Here is a 15150-nt window from a genome sequence, read left to right on the forward strand (position 1 = left end):
TCATGCTTTATCTCAAATTTTTGAAGTTTCATCTTTAATGAAATATAAATGAAAGGGGGAGCAATTCAAAAAGTCAAATTGGAAATATTTGGATGAAATAGGGGGAGACTTCACTCTCATATTTGAAAAGCTGAAATTCAGCAACTTGAGCCCTTTTAAAACTGATTTTAAGATAAGTATCAATAGGCTCATACTCTATATTTTGTAATCATCAAAAAGGGGGAGATTGAGGATGATAGTGTTATTTTGATGATTAACAAGCAATAATCAAGAGTATGTTACAAGTTAATTCGATACTTCATTTATAAGTCTGTTACTCTCAGTATATTTGTATAATAAGATAAAGATGCATTTCATTGTTTATTTGGATGAATCTAACCTTGAGTTGCAGCAAAGTATGGATTGAGTCGACTCCAAGGATGATTGGGTCGACCCCGGCATATCAAGAAAGCATCTGGCACACTTCTGCAAAAATGGCACGGATGAACAGTAGTTGGGTCGACCCAAGGAAAGCATGAGTCGACCCAAACCTCAAGCCTCTCAAAGACTCAAGAAAACAGTTCTCTGGAAACACTGAGAGGGTTGACCCAAGAGGAAGTTGAGTCGACCCAAACACTGAGAGGGTCGACCCAAAGGCAATGACAGAATACATGACAGAAAATGTTCTCTGAAAACCCTGAGAGGGTCGACCCAAGTGGAAGTTGAGTCGACCCAACTGAACCTTGAGTCGACCCAAAGAAATGTTGAGTCGACCCAAGTGAAGGAAGGCTGAATTGCAAGTTTCTGTGGTTCTGAGAGGGTCGACCCAAGGAAAGGTTGAGTCGACCCAAGTGAAAGTTGGGTCGACCCAAGGACAGGTTGAGCCGACCCAAGCACGGGCAGAAGCATAACGGCTAGTTCTGCAGAAGTACTTTTTGTCCTTCCAACAGTGAGTAACGGCTAGTTTTTGAATTCTAACCATTGGGGCTTGTCCAATGGATGAAGAAAACTATTTAAAGTGGCACTATTCATCAGAGAGAACATCCTTTTGCAAAATATCAAAGAGTACACAAGAAAGACAAAGTGCCCTAATCTTCTTCATCCAAGTGCTTCATTCAAGAGTCAAAAGAAAGTGGTTGAGTAGATTCCAAGAGTCATTAAGAGCTCCATCCACCCTTGAAGAGTGAAGCATCCTTGACAAAGAAGAGAGAAGTCACATCAAGCGATAACTATTCTCTAAACTCTTCTTTGTAGATTATATTGTTATATTTGCTCATCTAGGAGTTTAAATCTTCTTACTTTGTTTATTAAACTCATTGTAAAGGTTAGTTGATAAGCCCGCAAAACCAACGGCATAGGTTGATTGGTGAACCCGTAAAACCAATTGTAAAGGTTCGTTGGTGAGCCCGGAAAACCAACATAGGTTCGTTGGTGAGCCCGTAAAACCAACACAGGTTTTTGGTGAACCCGGAAAACCAAAGTGTAAAGGTTTTTGGATTGTGAGTCCGGAAAACAATCTAACTGTAATCGGCGGGATTATAGTGAATTCCCAAGAGGTCGCTTGGGGAGTGGACGTAGGTGCTTAGGAGAGCACCGAACCACTATACTTCTTGTTGTTTGTATTGTGCTTTGTTTTAATTCCACTAACTCATCAATTGACATAAGTAAGATAGTTAAAATTAAGAGAAACCAATTTATCCCCCCCTCTTGGCTTGTCACCTTGGGCAACAGTAAGAGATCCTTTATAATAACATGGACAAAGTACTAGGCCTGAGAAATCAATCCAAAGAAAATACAAGAAAGATCAATACAAGAGACCATGCTGACAATTTAAATACAATAGTAGCACATCAAAGAACGCCGACGAGCCTTCATTTATAACATAGCTTCCTTCAGTTCTACTCGGTTACAGAGAGGAGGCTTATCATGCTTCCGCCGCGGTGTGACTGCTTAGTCCTTCTGGACTAATCCAATGAAGAGGCAATGGAAGCCATTCTCCCACCAATAAAGACAGTTTTAAGAAAAAAGTTAAATAGAATACTTATCACATGAAGTCCCGATGTAGAATGGTAGAATGAAAGGGTTACCATTGTCGCTGGAATATGTTTGGTTCAAAATTGGAATCGGAACCAAAATGGATTGGAATGAAATTGAACTGGCCATATTTTCTGAAGTATTTAGTTTGTAACTGGCATTAAAATTAGAATAGGATTTGAATACTAAGAAAGAGTTAGAATTAGAATTTGGGACATAGGGGCTTCCCATCATTTTTTGAATTGGGAATGGAAATGAAACTCCTCGGACCAAACAGTTGGAATGGGAGTTACTCATTTTCATTCCCCAAACCAAGCATGTCCTAAATATTTTGTCATGAACTAATCAACATCGCGAGCAGAAACAAGATGTTGATGGCAAAGAGCATAACATTTTCACATTTAGTTAGAAGCAAGATGGTGCAGAATGTATTGAGAGAACAATATAGCAAATGTTTTAAGCAATAAAATTGCTAGAGGAAGTTTCTCACTTCCTTCACTTTAAAATAAAAAAATAGAAAAAAAATTATTTGGTATAAGCATACTAAACATAAACCTCAAAAAAGAAACTTGTAATTTAAATAAAATAATATATCAAATGAAATAGCTTTTGTTCAACCAGAAACAGACCTCAAACTACAGTACAAGTTATTGCTACGAAACAAGATCATTTACCTCGACAGTAGGATCAGCTTTTCCTTTATATATATATTTTTTAAAAGAGGTTTGATTCAAATGGGCTACCAAGTGACAGGGGCAAGTTCCTTGATTCCCTACAGGAAAAACCCATGAAAAGTAGCTATGAAAGTTCAAAGGCAATGAAAGCCAGCCTACTGCAGCGCACTTCGAGTTCATGCTTCTTGATCATGGAAAAGCATTTGAGTGGAAGAATACATGCATACAGGCGCATGCATGGTTTGGAAACTTAGCATAGGGAAGATCATGAGTAATAACTCACTGATAGCGAAGACCCTAAAAGAGCAACAAGCATGAAATATAATGATGCTTGAAACAATCTCACACAAAAATACCTTCGAGGAATAAAAATCAGTTCACATATGCAAGAAAAAGCTGGTGTACATATGCTGACAAATAGACTGATAGTAGTCCTTGATGCGACTCCTGTCAATGCTATTCCTAAACAATCCATATACAGATGGTGAAACCTTGCAACAAGAGAGAAGTCAAAGCAATAGAACAAATAAATTCCTTAACCCACAATGGTATTGCAAACTGACAAGTAAAAGGAGAGGATAAATCTCAGAGTACTAAGCTTCGCTATGATGCCCTCGTAGATTTTGCTGAAATTGCTGAGATAATTCATAGCCTCTGAAGGCAATGTGAATTCTCTAGATGGAAAGCGTGCTCTCAGCTGGTTGTCGACGGCCATTCTTTACGGATGTCAAAAGTGTAATTGATCTCCAAGTAGCATTTGCCATCATCATCAAGAAACTGACAAAAGAAAAGTTATGACTTTAGAAAAACATACAGGCTTTACATGGAAATCAGATCAAGACAGATTAACGTGGTACAATAGAGAGGAACTGTAAGAAGAGTAAATATGGAAGATTAATGTTTGTCTAGAGAAAGATATCAAAGAAGTGTTTGAGCCAGCCATACATTTTCTTTGATTTTTTTTTCCTTCCCTGGAAATGCCCCCTAAAGTATTATTGCTCTTCTTTTTTAAGGAGAATATGTCGTTAATCTTATCCAAGCTTATTCAACTATTATACTGTCACAATTTTATGATATTAGAATGATATGGAAATAAATGGTATGGTCATGATTATAAAATTGTTGGTTTCATTAAAAGTTTCAATTCATCAATACACATTCAAGCTTTTTCCCCCCCAAATTCCAGGTAAGTCATGCTTAAACCATTTGAATCTTTCAAGTAAACCATGCCCAGGTTCTGAATGACGACTATGGAAATAGCAAATTGACCTTGTCCTTGAAAGTTGCATAAGCCTACAGGCTCAAAAGGATGAAAACTTAGGCTTTTGTATGGTTTCTTGCATCTCTGGTAAACTAAATACAGCTGATCTACAAACCGGTTCATGTAACATTAATACAGAAAGAATTGCAGCAACGACTTCAAGCATGGGCATTCGATTAGCATGAATATCCAAGAAAACCATTATCGTTCATTGAATACACACACACATGTATGCAATTATGTATGTATGGATGTATGCATGTAATTATTGTTATCTCATCAAAGAAAAAGCTTCAGCATATACAGAGTACTCATGTTTAGTTAGTTTTGAGAACAAAAAGCAGCATGATCATACCCTTGTTCTTGCAGAATACGATCCTCTCGCAAAAATACCAGAGGGAGTGGTTTCTTCTGGTGCTTCATATGTGTAAGGCTCAAGTTGAGGGCTGAAGGTACCTAGCATTTCTTTTATGCTGTCCACTGAAATGGGAACCACTCAAGTCAACATCAATTTAGCACCAGTGAGTTGTAGAACCTAAACATAGTACCTCTTTCTAATCAAATGAGAAGAACAAAATAATTTTCCTTCTGAGATAAGATAAGATCAAGTTAATTTAAGAGAATAACAGCATAAACTCATATTTGAAGTAATCTATTAAGCATTTGTTACATATGAATGGCTTGGTGCCATTTGAAATGCCAGCATTGAGAGAGAGCTCACCCTTAACACCAGTTTTCCAGACTGTGTTGGTGTATCGTAGGCCAGAGACAATGTTCTTGCTCACAGAGAAGGAGAACTTGAGCCTGTAGTTGCTACCTTCTTTCAGAGTAAACCATACACCCTTGGAATTGGGGACCATAGGAAGTGGAAGGAATATGTCAGGTCGACCAGGGGATTGGATTGAAAGGCTCAGGATCTTAACCTCTGGCTCCAAATTTTCTATAACAAAGTCAAGTATGAGTACACCAAACATACCCATCGCCAAGCTGGTTCGAAATAAAATTACAACAATTCATGGAAGAATATATAAACAAAAAGCAGCAACTGTTCAGGACCCAATTCAACAGAAGTCCAGCTATGGCTGAACTGATAGAGATAAGTTTATACCTGGATCTCTACTTCCAAATTTTGTATCAGATATATGTGGGTCAAAACAGAAGCAACCCAAAATTGAAGGCAGAGAGTAGTTCAAAAACAAAGAAAAGAGAGGATAAGTTAAAAGCGTAACCTGCATTAAGATAGAAATAGTAGACTGGACAAAGTAACCAACAGAAACAGTCCCATAACAAAATAGGACTTTAAAAAAAATAAAGATCTTAAATGCAGCAATCCTCCTACAATCAATCCAACTGGATTGAAAAAAATCCTTAAATAATGAAATACGACTTAAACAACAGTGTGAGAGAGAAATTGACTAGCTCCAACAGAGGGCAGAATGAATACCTTTTTTTTTTTTGGAAAAAAAGGCATGCTTTTAGTGAGTACAACAAACAAAAGTTTGGCAGAAAGAGAGTGGGGTACCTCCTACAGAGCTCAAATCCACACTCCCCAAAAGCTGCTCCTTCCACCTCCTCAGGCTCTCATCATCCTGCCATCCAGAGGAACGCATGCCAAGGAATGCAGCCCATAAATACCAATAATTACAACAGAGCAAGGAATGAGACTTAGAAGAAAATAATGAAACCTGAAGGACAGAAATGGCACCAAACCTTATCTTTCTCCAGCTGAACCTTGAGACTGAGCTTAGGCCCCAAATCAATCCCCTTGGTCCCTTTCCCATCCTCCTCCTCCTCCTCTTCTTCATCATCATCCTCGGTGGCATACAGAGAAGCCACACTCATCTGCCTGTTGAGACCCTCCTCTCCATCATGCCCATCCTTTCTCTTCTCCTTCTCCTCTTTAACTCCTTCCCTTGCCATCAAGATCCCATTTTTCTCAGCGACCTCTTTGTTCTCCTCCAAGCCCATGGTTTTAGAAGTAGTAAAAGCTCCGACGGCCAAAGACATTGCACTCCCAACACATCAACAACAGACTCCGAGAGGCAAAACAGAGCAAGAAAAAGGCAACCACCCACTAACGGTCGAAAACACAAAGGTGCTCAAAAGAAACAAAGCCCAGATGCCCTCTAATTTTAAACCGACCAAGAGGGAAGAATCCAGAAAGAGGTGATAAGAGAATGCCTACAAAAAGGCAGCACCTTGAAAGATCCCTTGCAAGAAAACAAAACAACGGAGCCCACAGATGGGAATTCGCTTATGAGACAAAATTCTCCAAGGGAAAAAACTCCAAGATGGCAACTTTAAGAACAAACAGAGGATAATGAAGGGAAGCAGAAGAGGCGAAGAGGGGAGCAGAGTCTTTACTTTGTAGCTTTGACGGAAAAGAAGAGATTGAGAGAGAGGTAAAAAGAACGTGAGGGTCACTAACTACTGCGAACGGAGGGAAGAAATGGGGAGAGACAGAGGAGAGAGGGAGAGCATCTCTCACGAGATTGGCTGGAAAATGGATGCATTTGACCATTCCGATATCTTGCGTTGCAGTTAGCACTTAGCGAGAGCAGAGATGGGCTCTGAAATATTTGGCTACATCGACCGAGACTATTGATTTATTTGCTTATTTAATGGAAGAAATATGGAGATGTGGGACCACAGCTTGTGCTCGCGATGATGTCAAATCGACTCAGTTATTTTCCTGGAGAAAGTCGTACGCATATGGGTTTCAACTGCTGTTATCTTCATTCAATTCCCTGTAGATTGAGATCGGTTATTTATTTTATAAATTGGTATGAATTTGGATTTTTGACCAATGTAACAAGTTGATCAGATTCAAATTGATAATTTTTTTAATAATTTAAATTCAATCTGACTTCTATTTGATTTGATCCGGTGTCATACCATCTTAGTAAGTGCGAGGAGAGTGGAGGTATAACTAATGTTTAGGCTGATTGGGTTCAAATTGATTATTTTTTTAATAATTTATATTTAATCTGGCTTCTATTTGATTCGATCCGATATGATTACCATCTTGGTAAGGATAAGGGGCAGGGTTGGAGGTATAACTACTGTGTAAGTTGATTAGGTTCAAATTGATAATTTTTCCAATAATTTATATTCAATTTGAGTCCTATTTGATTCGATCCGATTTGATTATCATCTTAGTAAGGGCGAGGGGGAGGATTGGAGGTATAACTACTGTTTAAGCTGACTAGGTTCAAATTGATTATTTTTTTTTAATAATTTATATTTAATCAGACTTCTATTTGATTCGATCCGATGTGATTACCATCTTAGCAAGGGCGTGGGGCAGGGTTGGAGGTATAACTGCTGTTTAGGTTGACCAGATTCAAATTGATATTTTTTTTTTAATAATTTATCTTCAATTTGGGTTCTATTTGATTGGTTCCGATTTGATTATCATCTTAGAAAGGGTAAGAGGCAGGATTGGAGGTATAACTGCTGTTTGGAGTTCAAAGAGCTTGTGGTAAGCTACAAATTTGAGCATGATAACAATAAAATTTGCCTGCTATTTAATAAATTTTTACAGTGGAGCAACTTAAGAGGTCACGAGAATACCGGGGGGAACTAAAGAGGGAAAGAGGAGAGCGGGAGAGCTCACGAGATTGGTTGGAATATTGCTGCATTTGACCCATACCCAAAGACACGTTAATCGGTTTATTGGCTGCGTCTGAGAAACTTAATTTATTTGCTCGTTTAATGGGTGTGGGTGTAGGACCCATGGCTTCCGACCTCCAATTGAATTCGTTAGGTTTTGGAGTCCGAACGGCTTGAAATTTGAGCATGGTAACGATAAAATATGTCTCCTATTTAAAAAAATTATACAAGGTCAAATGACTAGTTGTATATTTTTTTTTTTCAAATTTTCGATGATTAATGAATTTTAGAGCTCATTTAACCTTCCACCTCCCTCCAATCCTATAATGCCAATGTCTGTTCCCAACTAATTAATAAGTGATTTTAAGAAGCATGTTTACTAGTACCTTCTTTTTCGTGATTATTTTTATTAATCATGAAAAAGAAGGTACTAACTATTTCTTTAGTTGATAACCACTCTAGAGATGGGCACTGGGCCGGGCCGCCCACGGCCCGGCACGGCACGGCACGAAGCGGGCCGTGCCTGGCACGGCCCGCCAGCTACAGTGACGGGCCGTGCCTGGCACGGCCCCTTTGAGAGGGCCGTGCTGGGCTAGAGGGTCCTGGCCAGCGGGCCGTGCCTGGCACGGCCCGCTTCGGGCCTGGGCCGGCACGGCCCGGTCTAGGCCCGCGGGCCAAGCACGGCACGGCCCGCGGGCCAGCACGGCACGGCCCATAAGGGCCTGGGCCGGGCTGGCACGCGGGCCTGGCACGGTCCGGGCCTGGGCCCGGCTCGGCCCGATAAAAATTAATGCTTCATAAATTTTTTTAATAAATTAATAAATATTGAACACTAAGAATTTATGATTTATGAATATAAAGCCACCTTAATGGTGGGGGGTTTGGCATAGACCCCTACCAGTTTATTAATTTAAATCAAAATGGTACATGAAGGGAGGTTTGGACCTTGGTCTGACATCTAGAATACAATAAGAAACTAAGAAAGGGCCGAGGTTTGGACCTTGGTCTGACCTCCAGAATACAATAAAAATGTACAATTATAAAAAATTAAGAAATCTTACTAATCATCAGTGATTCAGTGAATCAGTATTCACTCTTCAGTCTTCAGTCTTCAGTCTTCAGTAGTGTTTGTATCATCATCATCAGAGGATGTTGTATTATGTCCACCTTTATCTTGAAGTCTTGCCTCAGCATCCAGCCAATCCTTGAAGCAGAGAAGCATCTCCACCGTTTCGCCCGTCATCCTACTTCTCTTTTCGTCAAGAACACGCCGACCTGCACGAAAAGCGGATTCCGATGCTACCGTGGACATCGGCACAGCTAAAATATCGCGTGCAATTGCAGACATAACAGGATATTGATTTCTAACACTCTTCCACCAAGATAATATATCTAGATTCTCTATTTGATTTTCATCATATGCAGAATGAAGATCATTTCGTAAATAAAATTCTAGTTCACTACTTAAAGATGAAGAAGATGAAGAGGAACTTGAAGCATGTGTGTGTCTTCTCTGTGCAATGAATGAAAAAATAGATGACGAACGAGAACTACTAGAAGGAGAAATAGAGGTTTGTATTTGTGTTCTAGATTCACGAATTTTTTCATCATATATAGCATAAATATCATAAAGAAGTTTTTTTACCTCATCTTTAGCAGATTCAGCATCTTGATTCATATTTTCAGAGTATGCATCAAGTAAAATTAGCACGCCATTTAATTTAACTCTAGGATCAAATACAGCAGCTAAGTTATGCATAGGACATATCCTGTCCCAATACTCATTCCATTTAGATTCCATTAGGTCAATAATAGGCATTAAAACATCATCATATCTATGTTCTGCAAATTTTTGACTAATTATATATGCTTGTTGTAAAAATGAACATGAAGTAGGGTAATAAATACCAGAAAGAACATTGGTAGCATTATAAAAACTAAGCAAAAAATCTTCCAAATTTTTTCCTTTATTCCAATCAGTTTCAGTCAATGTAAATCCTAATCCACGATCATTAATATATGTACTTAATAAATTTTTATATGGGTATGCATCATGCATCATGCTATATGTGGAGTTCCAACGAGTAATTACATCAAGTTTAAATTTTTTAAAACGTTTACCATGATTTATGCATAATTCCTTAAATTCTTGAAGTCTTGATCTAGAAGCATGAATAAAAGAAACTGCATTTCTAATTTTTGAAATCACATCTTGAATCATGCCCATGCCAGCTTGAACAGAAAGATTTAAGATATGACATGCACATCTAATATGCAGTAAATTTCCATCTAATATGGGATGCAATGAGTCTTTTAATAATACAACAGCAGAATTATTATTAGATGCATTATCAAAAGTAATAGACATAATTTTATCATTAATATTATATGAACATGCAGTTTGATAAATTATATTTGAAATTTATTGCCCAGAATGTGGAAAATCAAAAGCACGAAAAGCAAGAATACGTTTATTTAATTGCCAATCATTATCAATATAATGAGCAGTAATGGCAATAAAACAATTACTACCTACAGATGCTGACCAAATATCAGAAGTTAATGAAATTTTTACATTTAAAGTAGAAAGTGTTTCAATTAAATTTTGTTTCATTGCTAAAAAATTGGTCATAGCTACTCTTCTAAATGTACGCCTACTAGTTCTTTTGTAAGCAGGTTGTAGGTTTAATTGAACATATTCTTCAAAATTAAAAGATTCACATAAACTAAAAGGTAATTCATCCTTAACTATCCATTTTACAAGTGCTTTTCTTTGATTTTCATGATTATATGCAAAATTACCTACAAGTAATCCCCCTTGTATATTAAGGGTACTTTGAGTTTGAGCATGAGAATCATGCATCCTATGACTCTCTTGATGTCTTTTTAAATGCCCTGTTCCCCCACTACTACTACAACTATAAAGTTTGGCACATTTTTTACATTTAGCTTTCCAGACTCCCTCAACCATAACTCTATCAAATTCATTCCATACAGTACTAGTCCTCTTACGAGAAGAGGTTTGACCTTCACTCGGTTCACCAGTTCTAGAGGAACTAGGAACAGGGGGTTGGGGATTAGTTTCTTCTCCCTCAGAAACAGGAATGCCAAACTGACTTTCCTCAAAAGATGACATATCTATGATTAATTTAAAAAATAAAAACTAACCGCAAGGAGGAATTGAGTAGAGGGTCGGAGGGCAGAGGCAGAGCCGAGATTCCGAGCTTCCTCTTGTGCTCTCAACAGAAGCGACCTTCTCTTCTCAACAGGAACCTCCTCTTGTGTAGCACTTGAACAAACTAAAAATTAAATTGCTAGAAGAGCACTTTGAAGAGAGAAATAATAGCAGTAGAGAAGGAGAGAATGAGAGGTTTGGTGTGGTGAGAATGAGGGAGGAATGGGCTATTTATAGAAGCCCCAAAATTTTTTTTCCCAAAATACCCCTCAATTCAGCCGTTATTGGACTGTTGGGAGGGGTAAAAGGGTCATTTTCACGAAAATAGCCGTTGGAAACGGCTATTTTCCTCCCCCCTCTCCAGACGGGCCGTGCCTGGCACGGCCCGTTTGGAGACGTTGCGGGCCGTGCCTGGCACGGCCCGTTTGCGCCCGTTACGGGCCGTGCCTGGCACGGCCCGTGGCGTGCCGTGCCCGGCCCGGCCCACCAATAGAGGGGCCTGGGGCCGGGCCGGGCTGGCCTTCCGTGCTGGACGGGCCGTGCCAGGCACGGCCCGTTTAGTCTTTGGGCCCGGGGGGCCTGGGCCGGGCCGGCCCGGCACGGCCCGTTGCCCACCTCTAAACCACTCGGCTGTAATTATTAACTGTTTCTAACAAAAGCGACATCTGAGCAAATCACTACGACCGAGAAGTACGAGCGTGATGCATGGGCAAAATATGTAATTTGTTATCTTATCAACTAGTGTATAGCTGCAAACTATCCGGAAATAAACTTTAGCCCTAGCCTATATATTGATATATTGTTGACTATCTGGTTCAATTTAAAGTTTGAGGTCAAGCAAGACCAATGTCTAGCCTGTAGGGTCTTTGCTGGAGTCAATCAGAACAAAAAAAAAAAAAAAAAAAAAAATCCTCGAACGGGCCCGCTGGTGACCACAGCCCTACTCATGCATAAATGCCGTGCCATTGCTTTGGATGCCCCTTGCCTCGCTGCTTCTTGTCACTTTCTTTCCGTCATCCGGTAGAAAGAATCATCCATAGCATATTTTTATTTTATATCTCTGCACTAACCATGTCAAGTTTGCCATTGGTGCCTCATTGTTTTAGTCTATCATGACAAAGTGGTAATACACAAATGATGCCAATATGAAGTTTAAATGAAAGTTATGAGGAGTTGATAATTGGCTGACAAGGAATCATAAAGATACATTAAATAATAAAAAAGGATATATACATATGATTTTTGTAAATACAAAGACACCAAATGGTCGGGGTTGCTTCCTTTACAGTCCATCATTCTAGAGCAATCTCATAGACATGGATTGATATTGTACCCCATTTTTATGCCACGTGTTGTATCTTGACTTAGTTGGTTACACTCATGCCAGATTAACGTGAGCGACCGTTGTACAAAAAAAGAAAAAAAGAAAAAAAAAAGGGAGAAAGAAAGGTATCAAAGGTATGGGTAAACATATAAATATAAGAGAACAATGTAGGATATAAATGTCCTATGAAATGAAAGCATGTCATGAGGCCACAAAGATTTTCTACCACATAAATGATGACAAGATTGAATAATGAAATCTCTCCACGACTGCAGTGCTGTTCAAACGTGGAACCTAACTAATGCTGCGGGCCAAATGAGCACAACCCAAATTATGGCTTTATTTATTTTGGGCCACGCGTAAGCGGGTTCCGACTTGGTCCATGTGTCCTTTAATTTGAATTGCTCGAGTGGGCCTAGGAACAACCCGGATAGAGTGCAGAGGTTCAAAAGAGAAGACCCTCTTATTTTTAAGCAGCATGCAAACACCAAAGCAATACAGTATACGGAAAAGATGCCCTGTTACAAAGAGATGCTCGCATGCTTACATTAGACAACCATTTATTAGGTTAAGAAAACGTTACATCTTACCTTCTTACATAAAATGATTAGAATTATATAAGTTTTGTATTCAATATATCATGCCATTGGCTTCCTTAGTTGCTTACATGCGAGAAAGCATTAATTGGGTCCTCATTAGCTTTAAAGGTAGCATAAGTGTGGGTATAGGCAGTTTTGTGGGCTTGGAGTTGTAATGAGAATTTCACATTATAATAGTTTGTAATCAAAATCATTATTTTCATTCCTTACAATCAAAAAATTAAAGCTCTAATCAGCCATGTATCTTGAAGAAAACACTTAGTGGAAGACATGCTAGCTAGTTGGACCCGAGACAATCTCACCTTCAAAACTCTTTTAGAGGTATCATGGTGACAAAAGCCGAGATGCTTAACAACTTCACATAGCTAATTCTTATCCAACTAATACTGATGGAAGCCTAATAATATATATTCTCTGCTGATTTCAAAGGACTGATATGCCATGAAAACTTCCTTTAAAGATATAGATTTAGCTGAGCTTGAGGACGTCCACAAATTAAAATACCATCACGCATCGAAGCAAAGTTTGACTCCTCCAGGACGCGGTCCCAACTTTGATGATGGTAATTAAGTATACCATCATTTACTAATGAGTAGTTGCACAATTTAAGACGCATTTGGAAGTCACAAAACAATTGCGTTGACGGCAAGGATAAGGTTACCAGATTCGAGAGACAAAGGGACAGGGTGCTTTAAAACGTACTAGGAAATTGTGAAGTACGTAGTATAAAAGAGTAGGTGAGGCCAAGAAATGCATCAAATATTATAGGGTGGAACTTGGGCAAGCGTGGGTTTAGAGTCTTGAAACCATGGTGAGGAAGAAGGTGAAGCCATGGCAGTTGATGTTGGTGGTGCTAGCTTCAGCTCGTCCGATAGAAGCCAAGGGATGCAAAGATTGCATGCTTCATCAATTCGATCAATTGCGACTGTTCCTTGCTCGTTGTTTGTGGAATGGAATGTCTCAGGAGAAATGTTGGGAGAAATGTTGGGAGAAATGTGATTCATGCAAGGGGAAGCCTCGTCTCTTCGAATGTAGGAGCAAAATATAGCATATCACAACGAGGGGAAGGATCTTCCAAATGGAAATGATAATTTGTACTTTGTCAAGAAGCAAAATGTAGCAGATCATGACCGATAGCTTGAGTTTTCGTTTTAGAAAGACGGTCACTACATTTCCCTAGATTAGAAAAAAAAATTGTTGCTACTTTCGGTCTTTATTATCCACAACTCAAAACTATTAATGCCATTACTCAAGTTGTTAGCATAATTTTAGGAATCACGTAACAACTTGCATTGCCCATAAAATTTTTCTTTATTAGCATGATTCTATATTAACTTATATTATTTTTTATATTAGCATGATCTTGTTAGAGTGATTTTAGGAATCACATAACAACTTGTATCAGTTAATAAATTTTTTCATTGTTAGTGTGATCCTATATCAGCTTATATTATTTTTCTTATATGGAGTCTGCACACAAGTATATATAGTCCCTGAGATATACTGAATATGATGGAACAGAAAAATAAAATCACTTTTCTCTCTCTCTTTTTATTTTTTGTTTTCTTCTTTTGCAAATATTTTAACATGGTATCAGAGCCACCTATCCCATAACCTACTGCTATCATCTCTTCTGCTTTCGCTGTGGCAGTCATTGCTATGTCTAGAAATTTTAAAATGTCGATCTATCAATCTTTGTTTCGGGTGAATCAACACTCGAAATTCTCTATTTTTTTTGGTGGATCCGCAGATCTTGTGTTTCTCCACAGATCCTCTAATTTCTAATAAATCAATATTTATCTCACTAACAGATATGCATATCTTGGATTTCTCGTAGATTACTTTCCGAAGATTCTTTGTTTTCTATGGATTCGTAGCTCCTCTCTACCGCTTTTCTCCTTAGCTTCAGATCTTCGGTTGACTCTTCTCACCATGTCTCGATCCTTTTCTCTCCATCTCCAATTTTATTTGCTGTCTCTGGCTCCTTCACCATTCAGTTCGACGTCTCTTGTTCCTCTTTCATGGTGCCTCCGTCTACGAGAATTATCGACCTTCGGTTGCTTTTTTTCCAAGCTCTGTCATCGCTGCAATTGTCATCTTTTATATGTCTTCTTGCTGCCACACATCAGACAAGTCAATCAGTCACATCGAAAAATATGTCGGTCTGTTACGTCAGTCATACACATCAGTTTGTCATATCAACTTCTGAGTTGTTATGTTAACTCTTAATCTGCTACATCAGCTTCTAAGCTGCTATAATAGCTCGTGTTCTACCACATCAAGCTCTATACTGTCATGTCAGTTTTTGATCTACCACCATGTCAGTTTTTGAGCCACCATATCAGCTCCTCGTCTATCACATTAGCTTTTGAGCTACAACTCCAACTCTTCATCTAGTACGTTAGTTTTTCAGTACATTTGTGATCTAGTTTCCAAACTCAAGTTGGCACTTATGGTACCATCTTAAGTTTTAGGAGGGATGTTAGCATAAT

At 38.8% G+C, this 15150-nt stretch overlaps 1 protein-coding gene across 1 annotated transcript; it reads right to left on the reverse strand.

The window, feature by feature from the left end:
- Window positions 1–3044: 3044 nt before the first annotated feature.
- LOC103719729 (rho GDP-dissociation inhibitor 1-like) lies at window positions 3045–6341 on the reverse strand. The gene is made up of 5 exons (XM_008809106.5): window positions 5659–6341; window positions 5471–5537; window positions 4670–4888; window positions 4304–4428; window positions 3045–3464 (listed from the first exon to the last, which is right to left on the reverse strand). Exons 1-5 carry the CDS (start codon window positions 5953–5955, stop codon window positions 3381–3383), a joined length of 792 nt encoding a protein of 263 aa, XP_008807328.1. The 5' UTR covers window positions 5956–6341; the 3' UTR covers window positions 3045–3380.
- Between the last annotated feature and the right edge of the window lie 8809 nt (window positions 6342–15150).

This window comes from Phoenix dactylifera, chromosome 2 (assembly GCF_051530095.1).
Source record: "Phoenix dactylifera cultivar Ajwa chromosome 2, Ajwa_hap1_PhDact_Kaust_v1.1, whole genome shotgun sequence".
Taxonomy (NCBI): Eukaryota; Viridiplantae; Streptophyta; class Magnoliopsida; order Arecales; family Arecaceae; genus Phoenix; species Phoenix dactylifera.

What these genes read in the sequence shown, in the direction of transcription:
- LOC103719729 (XM_008809106.5), bottom strand. Translation starts at nt 5,955, where the DNA reads ATGTCTTTGGCCGTCGGAGCTTTTACTACTTCTAAAACCATGGGCTTG. An exon ending in TTCAGCTGGAGAAAGATAAG is followed by an intron (nt 5,538 to 5,658) that starts GTTTGGTGCCAT and finishes TCTGGATGGCAG; the next exon opens with GATGATGAGAGCCTGAGGAG. An exon ending in CGTATTCTGCAAGAACAAGG is followed by an intron (nt 3,465 to 4,303) that starts GTATGATCATGC and finishes TTCTTTTGTCAG; the next exon opens with TTTCTTGATGATGATGGCAA.